Source organism: Strongylocentrotus purpuratus, unplaced genomic scaffold (genome assembly GCF_000002235.5).
Source record: "Strongylocentrotus purpuratus isolate Spur 01 unplaced genomic scaffold, Spur_5.0 spur5_scaffold_13, whole genome shotgun sequence".
Classification (NCBI taxonomy): domain Eukaryota; kingdom Metazoa; phylum Echinodermata; class Echinoidea; order Camarodonta; family Strongylocentrotidae; genus Strongylocentrotus; species Strongylocentrotus purpuratus.
Window position 1 is genome coordinate 19,195,843 of NW_022145598.1, and position 17,867 is coordinate 19,213,709.

The 17,867-nt window shown below is 42.0% G+C and overlaps 1 protein-coding gene across 1 annotated transcript; it reads left to right on the forward strand.

Moving 5' to 3' along the window:
• The first annotated feature begins 5,113 nt into the window (after nt 1–5,113).
• On the forward strand, nt 5,114–15,168 carry LOC589801 (minor histocompatibility antigen H13). Its single transcript, XM_030983100.1, has 9 exons — nt 5,114–5,343; nt 6,064–6,162; nt 8,552–8,634; nt 10,194–10,282; nt 10,917–11,002; nt 11,767–11,950; nt 12,447–12,567; nt 13,381–13,569; nt 14,248–15,168. The coding sequence occupies exons 1-9, from the start codon at nt 5,149–5,151 to the stop codon at nt 14,333–14,335; spliced, it is 1,134 nt and encodes a 377-aa protein (XP_030838960.1). The 5' UTR covers nt 5,114–5,148; the 3' UTR covers nt 14,336–15,168.
• Nucleotides 15,169–17,867: the final 2,699 nt, after the last annotated feature.

The window sequence follows — 17,867 nt, forward strand, 5'->3', positions numbered from 1 at the left end:
GCATGATGAAATTTCGGGCCCTATTAGGTCTTTAATATATGTACATGTATATACAGCAGTTAACAACTAACTTATTTGTAAATTGATATTACCCCATGTTTCTAGTAATTAAAAAATCAAAGGTGGACCGTGATTGAATTATAGACTAGAGCCTTTGTTGAATACTTTTAGATGTAAACTATGATACATTCAGTTCAGATTAATTTTTATTGGTCCATTGTGACATTCTCAAGAAACATATAGGCCTATATAAAAATGCATATAGATCTACTGAAAAAATTACAAAACTTGGTAAGGGTATGAATAATTTAGTTGTTAACTGTTTATTTGAAAGATTAAGTAGACGTTCACCCTTGTATCTTCTTTGCATGTTTTGTTTCATTATTGAGCTCTGTCAATTAACGCCGCGATAAGTGGTACAGCGCCATCTGCGCTAAGTAGCGGTACATTCTGAAGTAGCCCTGGTCTATGGATCATAGGCTACGTAGTTACAATTCTTAAATGCTACAAATGAGACAAAGAACGTTCACTTACCGGTCTAGTTACTCGGAGTATATCTCAACGTGTACCAGTCAGTCTGTGTCAGTTCTCAATCTCCTGTCCCACTGCGTGAAGGCCAATGTCGCCCTCTTGTGCTAGAAGCTTGTACGAGCTTGTCGTCCCAGTGCGAGAAGGCCAATGGCGCCCTCTTGTGGTAGGAGGCTTGTATGGGGGTGGGGGCAACTCCTACTACATTCCCCCCCGTTTTAAAAAACCCAGGACCAATTGAAATAAACCCAGTGAAATATCTTACCCGCAACCGGATAGAGGGAAAAAAAAAAAAAATTATGCTTTACCCTCCCTTGTGGCCGTACAACATCCTAATCTAAAAACATGTATTAAACATGCCAAACTTGACCCCAAACGAGCAAAACACGGGGTAATACAACATGAAAATATTTTTGTTTTATTCATTAAAAAACCAACATACTTAATGCTTAACACTACAATTGCCAGGGGGAGATTCCCTACCCAAAACAATCCACGCCCCCATAGCGGGGAGCCATCCGCTTGTCCTCCCAGGCTACGACGCCATCTTACCTACCCGAGAGGTATATTACTCAAGTTTTTCGGAGTGTGACTGGAGAACCAGAAACCCACCTAGGTCACTCCGGCGCAGGAAGGAGGCGTCAGTTCCGCTATAGCACGGAGCGGGCCATTTGGAAAAAAGTCCCCCTGGAACAACCAAAACATATGCCAACGGGCATTTAGGGAAAAAATACTAAAAATCCAAAAAACTTACTAACATACGGTATATGTTCTTGCTAATGTAGCAAAAACAAGGTGATAGGGACTAAATAATCCCCACCTCAAGTATACCCTGAAAATTTAACGGACCCCTAGTGCTACAGGAACAGAAGTTCCCGTGCACACCCGACCTAACGGGCCATAGAGCGCTTGGGCGTTAACCCGAGTCTGCTCTAGGAAAGCCTGGAGACGGTTACCCCGTGTCCGGGCTACCAACTCTCTTACCTCCGCACTCTTCCCCGCCCCATGTAAGGAACAGGGTTTAGCAGTGGTCCAAACACAAAATCCCCTATCCGTTGGTCGATAACCCCAGTCACCCTCTTAACGGCATTGGGAGGAAGGATTACCCTCTTGCGGGCATACACCCTTGCTACACCCATCCGCCTGGGGTTATCCCCATGCTGCATGGGAATTTCCACTTCCCCTAGCAGTAACCTGGGATGATGCATGTGAATCACCGCCCTATGTTTATGGAGAAAATCCCTTCCCAGCAACATGTCGTCTGAAATGGGTGCAACATACAACTGCTTGGGGAACTCTTGTCCCCCCAACAGAATGCTCACCGGCCCCACTACTGACCCCCTCATGCTTATATCCCTACCTGGAGCATGTAATACGGCCTTCCGCAGTCTTTTGGGCTGCGTTTTCAGATGCTGAAGCACCCGATCCGAGATGATAGTCACCTCAGCCGCCGTATCCACTATTGCCCTAAGGGGGAAACCCCCTATCACTATAGGGATATTAAGAGAGGAACTGGAATGCAGCCGGCAAACCACTACCTCCGTTTTTTCCTCCGATCCCGACTCCGGATCCGAGGTGGGACCCGGCATCGGGTCCAGCGACCCGACCACCTGTGGAGGAATTGGAAGTTTCGTGGAGGTTTCATTCAACCCAGTTTCACCGGAAACAGGCTCCCCCACATGCTTAACAGCTGCCTGGGGAATAACTGCCCGTCCTCCCGGCGTCCCGGTCACTAGCTGGCCTAGTTCGGGTCGGGGGCTGGTCTCCTCCTCCGACCCGCTGGGGCTTTCCACTTCGGGGCAGTTGACAAAGGAAACACGCACATTCCCTCTGTCGCCACGAGCTGTGGGACATTGGTTCCGGAAGTGCCCGTGCCCCCCGCAAGCATAACACCGGTCACCCCCCGGGGACTTGGCTCTTTCCCGGGAAGCCGCCGGCCTTGACTGTAGGGTATCTAGGATCCTCCGGACATCCCGCTCTATGTTAGCTACCCTGGGCTCCATGTTAGCTACCCTGGGCTCCATGTTAGCTACCCGGGCCTCTAGGCGGCCCTGGCGCTCCACCATTCGGCGTTCTACTGCAGCGAGTTGTCCGTCTTCAGGTCGACTAGGAGGTTGGGGGGATAAATCCACTTGGCGGACTTCAATTTCCCCCGCATCCTCAAAGGCAACCGAATTAACAGGACACCCCCGCTGGTACATGGCTCGGTGCACATGCTGGTGCCACTGTATATGCCCTACTGCCTCTTCAACGGTGGCGGGATGTTGAGCCAGCGCGTGACATCCCGCCTCCCGGTTCAAACACCCTCGACACAGGCGGAGGACCGCCTGCTGGTGCGAATAGGACCCCTGGACCCCAGGGAATGCTCGGAGAGCTAACCCGAACACCCGATCAGACCACTCAAGCAAGGATTCCTCTGGCCCCTGCCTGGCATACGCAAACTCGAGTTGAGCAGATTCCGTCAACCCGCCGTGATCGAAGCGCTGCGCCAATTTTCGGACCAGCGGGAAATACTTCAGACCCGGCTCTTGTTCCAGAGTCAGGCTCACATAATCTCCCGCTTTCCCCTCTAGACACCAGGTTAGCTGATTCACTCTCTGGGCCCCATCCCATTCCTGCTGGTCCGCAAACGCAGTGAATTTATGGAGAAAAGCCCTCCAGTTTCCGCGCCCATCAAAAAAGGGGAGTGGCTGGTAGGATACTCTACCAGCGTTTCCCCCCTGCCTATCCCTCCTGGGAGCAGGACCCCGACGGATCGGTTCTTCGGGAAAGGGGAGGGGCCCTAAGCCTAGCCGACCCCTCTGATACCCTGGGATGGGACTGCCCCTCTGGGGCCTACCCGATACATCCCCTCGGTTAACCAAGGGAGACGGATATACATCATAGGGGTATTGGTGTCCCCCCACCTGGGCCTGGGCCCCGCAGGGGGTGCTGGTGCTCAGGGCACGCTGCCCCGACGAAGTGACAAAAACACTCTGATTGGGAACCCCCTCTGCCCCCCGGGTACTCTCCCGAGGAGCAAAGTCGAACCTGTCTAGCAGCCCCCTGGACTCTACTAGCCCTGGGGACGCCCAAAATAATCCCGGGGTAATATTCCCGTGTTCAGTCCGGAGACCCAACATGATCCCGGCCTGCACAGGAGCTAACCCCGGCACGTCCGCGAGGAGTTCTTCAAAAGAACACCTATTAATAGGGATCTTAGCCTCCCTATATGTCATAGCGACCCCATAATCGCAAAAGCCTTAGGCCTAGACTAGTCTACTAAAATTACAACTAAGTTACGTCGGGGAAATAACCCGACGGAAAAATAAATTCCCTGAATTCTTAACTAGGTGCTGTTTACTCACATCACTCCAACACGGATAATCACACCGCACGATTTTTTTTATTTATTTATTTTATTTTTTATTTTTTGAAAGGACTCCCGCACTACAACGAGTGGGTGGGTCCACACACAACACGCACAAAAACCATACACTCGCGCACCTAAATAACTACAGACAGCCTCCTGCTATCAACTACTAAAAGCAGGTCTAGGTCCTAGATTTAAGAGATCCAGGTCCCGTCGGCGAACAGCCAACAACCAAAAACAAAATGGCGTCGATCGTGAGGAGAAGGACTAAAAAATATCCCTCCGCCGAATCAAATACGCTGTAGTGTGTAACAAAGCGCTGTGCCACGACCGGCAGGCTCCAAAACCTGCGCGCTCAAGAAAAATAGCACGCACTTGAAAAATGTTTTAAACCGGGCTAATATTACAGCCTGGCTCGAACTCACGTACAAAACAACCGCTCAACACAAAAAAGATGCCTAATCAGACACCCCACACCACAAACAAAGTTCAAACACTCGCTACAGAAAATTCAAACACGCACACTCGAATCGCACTGCCCTCAAACCCCCAGTGAAAAAGTCCAGTCACGCATACAGCCGTGACGGAACTACACTTGGAGTTTGCGAGAGCAGACGACCGACCAAAAAAAATTACAGCAAAAATGTCCCAAACCGGGCTAATATTACAGCCTGGCTCGAAACACCCACACGAAACAACAAAGAATTATACACCAAAAATTACGAAATAGGCAAAGCAGAGTAATCCGCCCTGCCCAAGACGAAAATTCGAAATTCAACTTAAAATCTAGTCTACTGATTATATCAAATTCACAGCGAGCAGCTTAGCCCAGCGCATCGGACCGCATATGTTTTACCTATGCTTTAGGGCAGCCGTGCTCGCTGTGCAAAAATCACAAGTCCTAAAAATCACCGCAAATCCAAGAAAGCAATTTGCTCGCAGCGCCAATGAAGTAGCCCTGGTCTATGGATCATAGGCTACGTAGTTACAATTCTTAAATGCTACAAATGAGACAAAGAACGTTCACTTACCGGTCTAGTTACTCGGAGTATATCTCAACGTGTACCAGTCAGTCTGTGTCAGTTCTCAATCTCCTGTCCCACTGCGTGAAGGCCAATGTCGCCCTCTTGTGCTAGAAGCTTGTACGAGCTTGTCGTCCCAGTGCGAGAAGGCCAATGGCGCCCTCTTGTGGTAGGAGGCTTGTATGGGGGTGGGGGCAACTCCTACTACATTCCTCTAAATCAACACGTCTTCATTCATTTCCAATCATGGCGGAAGAAGCAGCAGAAACAATTTCGGCGACTATAAACGCAACTTTAAACGAAACAGCTGGCAATGTTACGGCTAGAATTCCAGCAACTGCCGAGGGTATGGCGCTGGCCTATGGCAGCCTTGTCATCATGGCGATAATTCCGATATTTTTCGGCGCGTTTCGGTCAGTCAGATTCCAGAAAGAACAGCGGGTAAGAATCATGTCAAAGTCAATGACAATGCAATGTTAATGAATGAGTGTGATCATTTACGTTACGGGCAATACGGCACCAGCTGTTGGCAAAGTCAATAGCATTCAATTTATTTGTTCTTTTGTGTCTTGTACACGTAAGTTCATGAATTTACACTCTTTACCATGTACTAACACCATCTTATCTAGTCTGTAAGTTTAGAATCTTTCACGACATGAAGTTTTTGTGATTTTTTGGATGGACATTTTTAATTTTAGTTTTTACAAATTGCAAAATTTCCTGTTTTTTAATTGAATGTGTCAATTTATTCATATTATTTCACAATGTTTTTTGTTCTAGTTGAGAACCGGCTGAGTACCGGCCTCGTAAATAGAGTATTTTTTAACATTGTGTGGTGCTTTTGTGCAGTGTGCAGGGTTTGACTGGGAAACCACGTACAACTTTACGAATTGACTTGAGTGTTGTACTTGTTGTACTTGTACACTGAAATAACGTGCTGCGGTCCCTTTGCCCGATCAACTAGAGCGGCTTTGAATTTAAGTGAGAGAGAGCTCACTTAAGCAGAGAGTGCAATGACCCCTGGTAATGACAATGCCAATATGTAAATTAACAAACATTTCAGTATAACCTGCCAGTTTGTACCTTGAATATGACAGGAAAAAAAATATCTTGTATCCTTAATTCAACTGACAGATTTGTTTTTTATTTCTTGTTTCACAGGAGAATGGAGATACCCCAGAGATTATGTCGGACAAGGATGCGGCCATGTTCCCCATCATCGCCAGTGCTACTCTCTTTGGGATCTACGTCGTGTTCCAGGTACAGTGAAACCTGTGTATAAAGACCGCTCGAGTGAGACAAGGAAAGTGGTCTTTATAGACGGGGGGTGTTTATGTAAGGCTTTTTTGATAAGTGTTTCAATGAAAATTACTGTTCAGGTCAAGCAAGAAATTCGGTATATAACGACAGGTGGTCATTGTATATAGGTTACCATTATAGCATGTGCACAGTTAGACCGAAAGCTTCAGTCTCTATAATCGTCGGTTGTTCCACTGAGACTACGTCTGGCTCCACTAGACCTCCGGTTATAGAGACAGAACGACTGCCTATGCCAGCCTGTGTTGAACTTATTCCGCTAGATTTTAGCCGCTAGGCCCCTCCCACAAACTTGCCACGGCCGTATTGTTATGCCCCCAAAATCCCCCAAAATGTCATTTTACCTCGTCCATATCCAATTTTAAATTAGGCCTAGGCTATAATACATCGGTTCCACTTACTAATTTGATGTAAATAATCCGTTTAATGGTCCCTTTTAAGGAAATTATGGGTCAAAATCGACATCCATGTTGAAAATCTTGCAAGCCGTGTTAAACTCTCGTTGCCGTCAATCTCATCCCTTCTAGTCTACGCCGAAGGCAAAATGATTATGAAGGAAAAAAACTGTGATAACGCCATTACGAACGTGTAGATGGCGCACAGTTTTTCCTTCATTATCATTTTGCCTTCGGCGTAGACTAGAAGGGATGAGATTGACGGCAGCGAGAGTTTAACGGACGGCTTGCAAGATTTTCAACATGGATGTCGATTTTGACCCATAATTTCCTTAAAAGGGACCATTAAACGGATTATTTACATCAAATTAGTAAGTGGAACCGATGTATTATAGCCTAGGCCTAATTTAAAATTGGATATGGACGAGGTAAAATGACATTTTGGGGGATTTTGGGGGCATAACAATACGGCCGTGGCAAGTTTGTGGGAGGGGCCTAGCGGCTAAAATCTAGCGGAATAAGTTCAACACAGGCTGGCATAGGCAGTCGTTCAGTCTCTATAACCGGAGGTCTAGTGGAGCCAGACGTAGTCTCAGTGGAACAACCGACGGTACTATAGAGACTGAAGCTTTCGGTCTAGTGCACAGTAGTCTCTTGATCCATGTACAATAGGATTTTGTTGTTGTTAGAAATTTATTTACTTTTAATAGTATTATTAAAAGTATGATTTTTTTTTCTTTAGGAGGGGGGGGGGGGGGTGCTGGCAATCAATCAATCAATCACCTTTTCTTTAAATTGGAAACACTTGAATTACATGTATTTCTCTATTGGCACTTCCTTACATGTATATAAAAAATGCATCTGACAAGAATGAATGTAGTGAAAAACTACATGTGCCGGGTATGTTGAGTTATTGAAAAACTGCCGGTTGTATATCTGGAAAGGCATTGATTTTGAGCTTTTCAACATGTGGCCAATTTGAGGGTTTTAATGGCTCAAATATTCAATGTACTTTCAAACAACATATGTAGTAGTGCAACAAATATAGACATTGTGTGTGTTAATATTGTCTCTCTTTCTGCTTTTAAATAAATGAATGCATCTGGTATATTCTTTAGGGCTTTGCATGAATATATTTATTATTGCCAAAACCACGAATTGTGGGCAATTGATCATGAACACTGGGTGATTTTATTTACATTGTGGTTCAAGAGACTGATTTTATATGTATGGATGATTGGCGATGACATGATTGAGATAACTCATGAGTTATGATGGTTGCTTACTTGAATATAATTTATACATCTACCGGTACATAGTGTTCTTCATGTAATGGGACATGCAATGTGGTGAATATTGATTTAATTAGAAATACTTGAGTTTCAAATCACATCAAAATTATTCTCGCTCACTTATAAAACCATTATACCTTTTTTTCTCAAACATTATACGATTATTACTTGTGGCAGATTTATCACATAAAAACCCAATCGATACCAGCATATTGTTACTAAAAATCAATTGCAGCTCGAATATCCCTTACGTTTTATTTCCTCTGTAATCAAAATTTTTGATTAGCTAACCATTGCTGTAATTTAGAAATCAAATCACTTTTCAAAATGTATCAAATTATGATACATGTACCAGCATATTGCGTATGAATTTCAGGAATAATTTATGCATTTTCAGAAATTGATTCAGTTTTCAAAATATACTGAGCAATTTTGAATTTCAGGAATGTTTTAGGTTTTCAGTAAAACTATTTGAATGACTGCAAATTTATCTATATTGAAGGTTAACTACTTCTCCAATCCTGGAGGAAATCAAGAAGAAGAAGAAGAAGAAGAAGATATTTAAGATGATTCATGTAATCATGTTACATACATTCTGTTCTCTTTCTAAACCATATGCTTGTTTTATTTTTGTTTGTTTGACAGATTTTTTCAAAGGAATACATCAACCTTCTTCTGACTGTTTATTTCTTTTTCTTGGGAGTGCTTGCTATAGCGCACATCATCAGGTGAGTGGGCGACCAAACACTTTCTCTGACAATAGACCATTTTTTTTAAACTATCATATTCAAATTTATAAATGTTTCTCCTCCTGGGGACCTCATGACGAGTTATTCCATTAACCTGTTATGAATGAATGAACTACAATACTTGGAATCCAGTCTGCATACGTTATTTGTTGCTCTGTCTGGAAAGTCTCAGGTAAGCTTTTTAGGTTGTCAAGAACATTCCTTGTTTTAAAATTGTTCATCAAATTTGAATATGTTAGTAAACAGTCTTTTGGATTTAAGATTTTGTTATTACAAAAAATTGTGGCAACCAATTAAAGCTTTTGGCCATGCCAAATACTCTTATCATCATCATTATCTTTTAGCACATATTCTTATTTCTTTTTTTCTGAAGTAAGGAGAGATATTTAACTGATATCATGCCATATTACAGTTCCCTCCATCATAGCTCTATCCTGACAAACCTGTTCAAGATTTAGGGTTAGGGTTTAGGTTTTGTGTTTGAAACAGAGAGAAAGTTTGGAATTTGGTTAGTTCAGGATTTTGACCACAGAGCAATTTTTGCTGGAATAGGATCTGTTGCATAAAAAACTTACTATTGATGGTAACTTTCCAATCAATATTAACTACATGTATCATGGCAACATCACTCAACATCTAAACAAAATCAAGGTTTCTATGAATAGATACCATTAATAGCAAAATGACAGTCAATGGTAAGTTTTATGCAACAGGGCCCTGGTGTTATTATAATTTGGTGAGTGGCATTCTTTTGTAGATTGCAGAATGATTCATGAAAATATAATCCTTGGTCCTTGGCTCATTGATTATATTTGTTATTCAGTTCTGTGTTGATCTGTAAATTTTCAATTTCATGCCCAGTCCGTAGGTTTAACCCTACAATTTATATTGAATTAGTAGCCACCATCTCTTTTCCTCTCACTTTCTCCCCTTCCTCTCTCTTTCTCCCCTTCCTCTCTATATCTGTTTGTCTGTGTCCCTCTCTCCATGTGTATCCCTCTATCTGGAATCTGGCTTTCTATCTCCATTTCCTTCTTTCCCCTTCCTCTTTGCTTATTTTCTTCACACTTTATATCCCTTGCTCTGTCTTTCTTTGTCCCTTTTTCTAAATCTCCATCTTTCTCTTCTCTTCCTTCACTCTCTACCTTCACTCTCTGCCCCTCTCTGTCTTTCTGTCTGTCTTGGGCTATCATACATCCCCTTTTCTCCCTCTACCCTTCCTCTACCCCCCTCTCTCTCTTTCTGCCCCTCCTCTTTGCTTCTCCTGTCCCATCTCTCTCTCTTACACTTTCTTCCGGTTCTCCTCCTCCTCCCAAACTCTCTGACTCTCCCCTTTGCCTCTCCTGTCCCATCTCCCTCTCTCTTTTACACTATCTTCCTTTCCTTCTCCCCCTCTCGCTCTCTGCCTCTCCTCTTTGACTCTCCTATCCCATCTCTCTCTCTCTCTCTCTCTCTTCACTTCACTATCATCCCATCCTCCTCCCCCTCCCCCACTCTCTGGCTCTCACGCTCTACCGTTTTTATCCTCCACCCTCCAGTCCGGTAGTGAGGAAGGTGGTACCAGACTCCATGCGTAACGACCCGTATCATCTTCTATTCACCAGAGGAAAGGGCGATAAACAAGAAGGTGAGCATTTTCACGTTTTTTTAAAGGGAGTGTAGCCTGACGAGACTGCGTGTCTTTACCATGGCCTGACTCGGGGCCAATCGGGTAATAAAACGACTACGACTGACACGACCGCAGCAATCATGTGCGTGCAACATACGCAAAACCGAAGCATAAGGAGAACTTTGGTCTGTTACTCGGACGCTGACTAGGTAGAGATTAAGTCACTGACTACTGTTAGTTTACGTGCAGTTCTCCAAAAGAAGACGTAGATGGCGTTAACCAGTATTTTCCAAGCTACACTCCCTTTAAAAGAAACTCAGACCTTTTCACTGCCTTGAAATTTAAAAGAAAATTTAGCACAACCAAGTTTTCATGAGCTCAAGGTTAATCATGAAAACTTGGTTGTACATAACCACCACTTCCTATAAATGTACACCTTTTATGTGAATTCAACCACTGTGTATCTAAAGGAATTTTGCTTGCCTAGAATTGGTTAGGGGGTCATTTTTAATGAACCAATTAGTGCTTTTGCATGATCCCGCCACTATTATTCATATGTATTTGTTATTGATTTGTAAATTGTTTTTAAATTGGTAATAAATTGAACTGAATTTAATCATATTACTTTGTTATTTTTCTTCCCTCTTTTCAGAATTGATGAACTATGAGTTTGACAACAAAGATTTGATCTGTCTCGGTGTGGGGGCAATATTTGGTGTTTGGTATCTCTTGAAAAAGGTGAGCAATAGATGCTTCATAAAAGTAGGATTTAACAGCTTCATTCTATAGCATTGGATGGCGGAATTCTTAATGGTAATATTTTAACTACCATTCTTAAGTGTTAACATTAAAAGAAAATGTTAATGAAAATAGTTGAATGGCTTACAAATATGTCTTGCAAAGTATTAGAAATAACATCCTTTGAAATTCTTAGAAAACTGGTCAATGTTTATTGACAGGAAAATTGAAGAGGATTCTCATTCAAAGAAAAATGAGGATTTTATTTGTACTGTGGCATTTCTAAACTTTATAATATGTATAGAATTACAGATGTCACAATAGAGAAGTAATTTCAGAGGAATTCCATAGGACTGTCACCACCTGTATAATTCTGAATCCCATAAGAGTTTGGACTTCAATGAGAAGAAACATACTCCCAAGTAGAAATCAATATCATGAATTTGATTTGTTTTCTATAACTCATGAGTAGTAGTAGTAGTGGTTATTTTACCTGACTGCTAAGAAAGCATAAATGCTTGTTAGTAAGCAACCAGAAGACCGACGGCTTTAGGTCTTCTCAGAGGGACCTGGTAATTAGGATCAATGCCTTACCAAAGGGCACTAGCAAATCAACTCGGTTACAAACCCAGGTCGCCGGATTACGAGACCACTGCTCTACCAACTGAGCTATTGCGCCTCCATCATGAACTGAAACATTGATGTACTTAAATTTTACTACCTCGGTTACAAATAAATATATATTTTATCATCCCTTCCCATAGCACTGGGTTGCCAACAACATATTTGGACTAGCGTTTGCTTTGAATGGCGTGGAGTTCCTTCAGCTTAACACAATCGTGACTGGGATTATACTATTAGGTGGGCTCTTCATCTACGATATCTTCTGGGTGTTTGCCACCAACGTCATGGTAACGGTTGCCAAGTCGTTCGAGGCTCCCATCAAATGTGAGTAGTCCTGTTGTCTCCGGGAGATGTTGGTGGGAGGGGAGGGGGGGGGGGGTGGTGGAGGGGATTCGTGGATGTGTTGTCTCATTTGTTCAGTTGTGTTGAGGATCTTGGAATAAACTGGGGAAGTGAATTGTTGGAGGATCAGTAAACTTTAATATAAGTTATTTGTCTTTAAAACTTATAGTCACCCCCCTCCCCAATAATAATATACATTCCAATAGTTATGGGTGAAAGAGTGTACTGCTTTTTTTTGTTTTAACAACCCAAATTTCGATGTTGTACAGTAAACTATTCATACCCTTACCAATAACTATGGAACCTGACAAAGTTTTAGCACGATCTAAGCTCTAATAGGGCTTTTAATTTCATATACTTATCAGTGTTGTAATCATAAGCATATGGACCAAAATACCATAGACTTGTCCTATTGTAAGCTTGTTAGCTCTGATGGGGCAAATGAAGACTGGTGATCATATCTATGATTTCATTTCAGTGGTCTTCCCACAAGACATCCTAGAGAAGGGGCTAGAGGCAAACAACTTTGCGATGCTGGGTCTGGGGGATATTGTCATTCCAGGAATCTTCATTGCTCTCCTGCTTCGCTTTGATGTCAGGTTAGTATGATAGTGAGGAGGAGGAGGAGGAGGAGGGGGGAGGGGGGAGGGGGGAGGGGAGGAGAGGGGGGGGGGGGGGGGCTGGGGCAGCAGAGAGAGAGAGAGAGAGAGAGAGAGAAGGGGGGGGGGGAAGAAGAACATTTTGGTGGTGATGATGGTAGTGGTAGGAGTGTGAGTGACATCCAGGGTGGTGTTGATGATGATAATATAATAATAATATTAATAATAATCTTTTAAAGTCCACTCCAAATTTTATTAAGTTAAACCGAAAATGGAAATTCTTTTTGCCCAATTAATCGTGAGCCCGGCAGCCACTGAGCAGCGCCAGATCGACGTTGCTCTATCTCTTATTGTTGAACGCCAAACAAGGTAGTAGCAACTCACGTCTTTTAACGTCTTTTGGTATGACGCGGCAGGGGTTCGAACCCACGACCTCCCGGTTGTGAGGCGGATGCTCTACTGACTGAGCCAACATGCCATTTCTGTAGAGTGCATATTGCATTTTAGGAGGAGGGAGAGGAGGAGGAGGAATGATATGATGATGATGTTCATGGTGGTGATGATGGTAGTGGTAGGAGTGTGAGTTAGGAGTGTGAGTGACATTGAGGTTGGTGATGATGATGATAATATGCCGTTTCTGTAGAGTGCATATTGCGCTCTCAAAGAACTTTAGGTATCATTAGCATATTGGTGAGGATGATGATGGTGGTGGTGACTTTGTTTTCCTGGAATCTGCATCGACTGACTGCTGCACATTGATACCAACTTGACTTTGCTAACCATGTTATTCTTCTCATCTCCCTCCCCCCACAGCCGGAGTAAAGGTTCCCGCACCTACTTCAATTCTGGTTTAACAGCCTATCTCCTAGGACTCGTGGCCACGATAGCCGTCATGCACTGCTTCAAGCACGCCCAACCTGCCCTTCTCTACCTTGTACCTGCCTGTATTGGCTTGCCTCTCCTTGTAGCTCTCATCAAAGGCGACATCAAGGATATCTTCAAGTAAGTCATTAGCTTTGCGGTTGGTAAAATACACCATTCAACTTTAAAGAGAAGGTTGAGTTCTGGGAAGAGGTGAAAAATAATTTGTGAGCGCTATCACTGTATTATGCAAGTGTGGAAGAACATCAGATAAAATATGTTCCCTGAAAAGCATGGCTCTTCAAATGCCGTAATATTCTAAATATAGCATGTAACATCATAAAAATTGGGACAGATTTTTATGCCACATGTTCGTGTAGTCCCATATAAATCTTTCTGTGTACAGTGCTTGTGACTTTACCAAGACTGGGCCAAATTTCTTATCATTTTGATGATTTCAGAACCTTGCAGTACTCACCAATACTTATATGCTAGATGATATACCTTTTCTGATCGATTCCACAACGTTTTTTTCACAATGCAATCGTATGACCAGAACTCAACTTTATCTTTAAATGCACATGAATTTCCTCTTCTTGAGTCACTACACAAGCCTGGTCCAGTGGAGGTCGCAGGTTTTGGCCTTGGGGCTGAAACCCTCTAGATCTTTAGGGAGGGAGGGGGAGGGGGTACAGGGTTCTGGGAGGAGGGGGCAGAATAACAGGTTTTATCATCATCTGTTCCTCCCACAGTCATATTATGTGCAATATCAATGTAGCTATTATTATAGCTATTAATAAAATAATCATTCTTTTGCAGATACGAGGACAATCCCTCCCCAAAGGAAGAAGAGGTTTCAAAAGAGAAAGAGAGCAACAAAGGCACAGAGCCAAAGAAGGTTAAATGAGCAGCTCTTATCTCGGGGGAAAAAAACTACACAACGACAGAATCCGGACGACACAGCGCCGGATAATCGTCCCGAGGACGTCCCTCTTCTTTGATGTTAGCGGTTTTAGTCTTATCTTCTCACCTTTATTTTTATCATTCACAACTTCTGCAACCTGCAATGAAGCAAACTATATGGGCTGTCTTGGTAATTGGCGAAGTTCTTTTGTGCGCGCCCTTTTTTAATGATTTTTGTTAAATTCAATACTTCCTTTGATTGAGAGAGTACAGCGATGCTTTCGAGGTTGAAGAGGATTTTTATTGTTGTTAGTAACCAGTGACTTTTTAAAATGACTGCATGTACTCCCAATGTCTTTAGAGGCTCGATAACAAACATATCTTGTACTTCTCCTCCCCCTCTATCTCTCTTTTCTCTTTCTCCTTATAGTAAATGTATCAGCTATCAAATCATATTTGCATTCCTCCTAAACAAATTTGCTGTTGTTGAAAGTATAACATTGGTTTGTTGCTTTAATGTTCCCATAGCTTCCTGTTGAAATTGGGATATAAGACAACAAGAATTAGGGGATGTCTTCACTGGGATTGTTTTGTCTAAAGAGAAGAAAAGAAGATGTATCGAAGTCCCCCCGTCTCCCCCTCTTTCTTCCTCCTCTCTTTTTCCTTAAAGTAGATGGAGATATCAAAGCATATTAGCATTCTTCTTAAACATAATTACTGGTAAGAAAAAAAAGAGTTTTGAATGTTAAGATGTTTTCCCAAACATACGACTATGCAAATTAAAAATCTTCCTGTCCCTCAACAGTTTGAGTCTTTGAGAAGACAAGGCACCCTGACTTAAAGGCAAAACATTCCACGTTTTTTATTAATCAAGCATTGACAGAGGTAAAGTCTAACACCCTACTTTCATTCACCTGGTACAAATAATTGTATTTGAATAGTGAGGATGCGAACTGTAATCATTACTTGTTCCTAGGTTGAACAAAATTTATGCCTTGCCTGACCTTCCAACACGTAATGTATGCAATTTGCATGCTGACTATTTAAATACAGTCATTTGTAACGGGTGAAAACAACATTGTACTTCCTCAAGACATATCATGGACTCCAACATTGGTTTATTCATGGAATTTTGAGTTTTTTGCTGAATCCTGGAATTACTTGCCAGAGCCTTGCCCCATGTTGCAGCAGCATCGAAGTGTGCATTGTAAACAACGTTTGAGGGTTGACCTGTAACTTTATTCATTTCTTTACTCTGTCAAGGTGTAGTGGTTAGGACAAAATATCTTGGATTTATCCAATAAGGATCATAATCAAAATCAATTTAAATTGTTTTCTATAATATTTAATCTGGCCCCATCTATAGGAAGGCAACCAATATGATAAACTCATCAGCCTGAATTTACAAAGGAGGTTTAGATTTAACCCATGGTTTAAGCCCTCATTTACATAACCCATGGTTTGAAATAAGCGCAAAATAAGCGCGACACAGTCAAGAGGTCCAATATTAGACGCGCGCAAGGCAAGGTAAGCTTATTTTACGCTAACTTTTAATCCATGGGTTATGTAAATGAGGGTTTAAATCATGGCTTAAGTCTAAACCTCCTTTGTGAATTCAGGCCAATAGGTTTGAGAAACAGTAATTGTGAAAGATTTGATATAGGAGATTAAAGGCCTTGAAATAACCCTCATTCTTTCTGTTGCCAATTTCAATACATTTCTGCTGATTGGGTTATTGGGTTATATTTTAATATTATGTTATTGTTATGAATTATGGATAAAAGTGATGAATATTGTCTCGCTGTCAATTTAATTTGAATTTTAAAATACTGAATGGATTGTGCTTATGAAGTTCTGTTTACTTTGAAGTCTTAAATCTTTGCCATCGGAAAATCCACCTCTTCAAACTGAATTATTCCATTGTCTTTGTGCTGGTAAAAGTCCCAAATGCCCTCACTTCTGTCCCAATGTTTGTGAATTTATTGTTCATACCATATCATTCCTGTTTATGCTCTTTTGTTGGGATTTTTCCCCTTGTGCTTGATCCATCTTTCACATCATCTGTTTGGAGCCACACAAATGTTAAAGGGGGTGTAGTATGACAACTACTGGTTAGCGCCATCTACGACTTCTTTTGGACAATTGCATGCAAACGAATGGACTTGATTAACGCTCCGCACGCACTACAGTGTTCACGAAACAAACCGAACTTCTCCTTTCGCTTAGGTTTCGCGTATGGGAATATTGCGGTCGAGTCATCTGTAGTTGTACTGTACCTGATTGGCCCCGAGTCAGGCCCCAGGAAAGACATGATGTAGTCTCTTCATGCTACACACCCTTTAACTTTGTGCATGAGAATAACACCGGTTTGCTTCCAAACAGATGATATATATGTAAAAATTACAATTGCTGCGATACGTGTACAGTTTACTACTGAATTATAAGGGAGTTTACAGATACAATCTGCGCATGGGCAGATAAAGGTCATTTGTACCAAAAAGGTAAAACCCACCAGAGATGAATACTGGATATAGGCTCATGAAAGTTATGTAACATTATTCATTTATGCACCAACGGTACATTCTAAGATACGCAGGTGGAAGTATTCTTTTCAAGAGGGCAAACAAAAGGTATTCATGAAGCACATCTAGGACTTTGGTAGTTATTATTCTAAGATGCTCAAAGTGGAACTTCTGCATGTGTAAAAGATCTGTGGATATTTGGGCCATTTTGGGGTCCTTTGTACCATGTGCTATCTGTAAACTCCCTTATTCATACCCTTCCCGAGTTTTAATTTCCCAAAAGTACGGGCAAATTTGATTTGTCCTGATTTCTGTTTCTTGCAAATGTGACGGTTTAAAGCTAACCGGAACATTTAAGGGTACCGGTATTCAACAAAGGCCCAAGTCGACCAGTCCATCTTTGATTCTTGAGTTATGAAAAAACAAAAACAAATAATGAGGGGTATGAATGTTTCAGTTGTTATCTTTTTTTTAAAATTTATTTTTTATTCTGTTTGACTGTGCCTTTATCAATGATCAATGTTACGTTACCTTCCTACGTTCATGCATAACTATGAGATACATTCAGATATATTCTGTACTGGGGGGGGGGGGGGGGGTGCCTGAATGAATATTCTGTAAATGATCTGGGCTCTGGGGCCATATTCAATTCAGAACGTGTATTAAGTCAGTATGTTCCTTAGTATTTTGCTTTGCTAAGTGTATGTCTTATCGTATTCAGATAACATCTGAGCATTTTATTTAAGCAAGCTGACTTTAAGACAGAATACTTACTGATAAGCATTGTGACGTTGCAAGGTTAAACCAATATAATGTGTAATTAAGGTGTCAAATTCAATATGTGCTAATACAATTATTCGCAGCTTATGATGACTTCCGTATGAAAACCATATGCCTGCTAATCATGGGCTCAAAAGTATTTGGCCGAAGTTTGCTAGACTGCTGTCTCTAAAATATTTGGTCAAAATCTTTGTTGGCTAATCATTTAACCTCACCCGAGTAACAAACTTATAT

Excerpts from the sequence above, each read along its gene's own strand:
- LOC589801 (XM_030983100.1), top strand. The coding sequence starts at position 5,149 with ATGGCGGAAGAAGCAGCAGAAACAATTTCGGCGACTATAAACGCAACT. Across the intron at positions 6,163-8,551 it reads GGATCTACGTCGTGTTCCAG|ATTTTTTCAAAGGAATACAT; the intron begins GTACAGTGAAAC and ends TTTGTTTGACAG. Across the intron at positions 10,283-10,916 it reads AAAGGGCGATAAACAAGAAG|AATTGATGAACTATGAGTTT; the intron begins GTGAGCATTTTC and ends CCCTCTTTTCAG.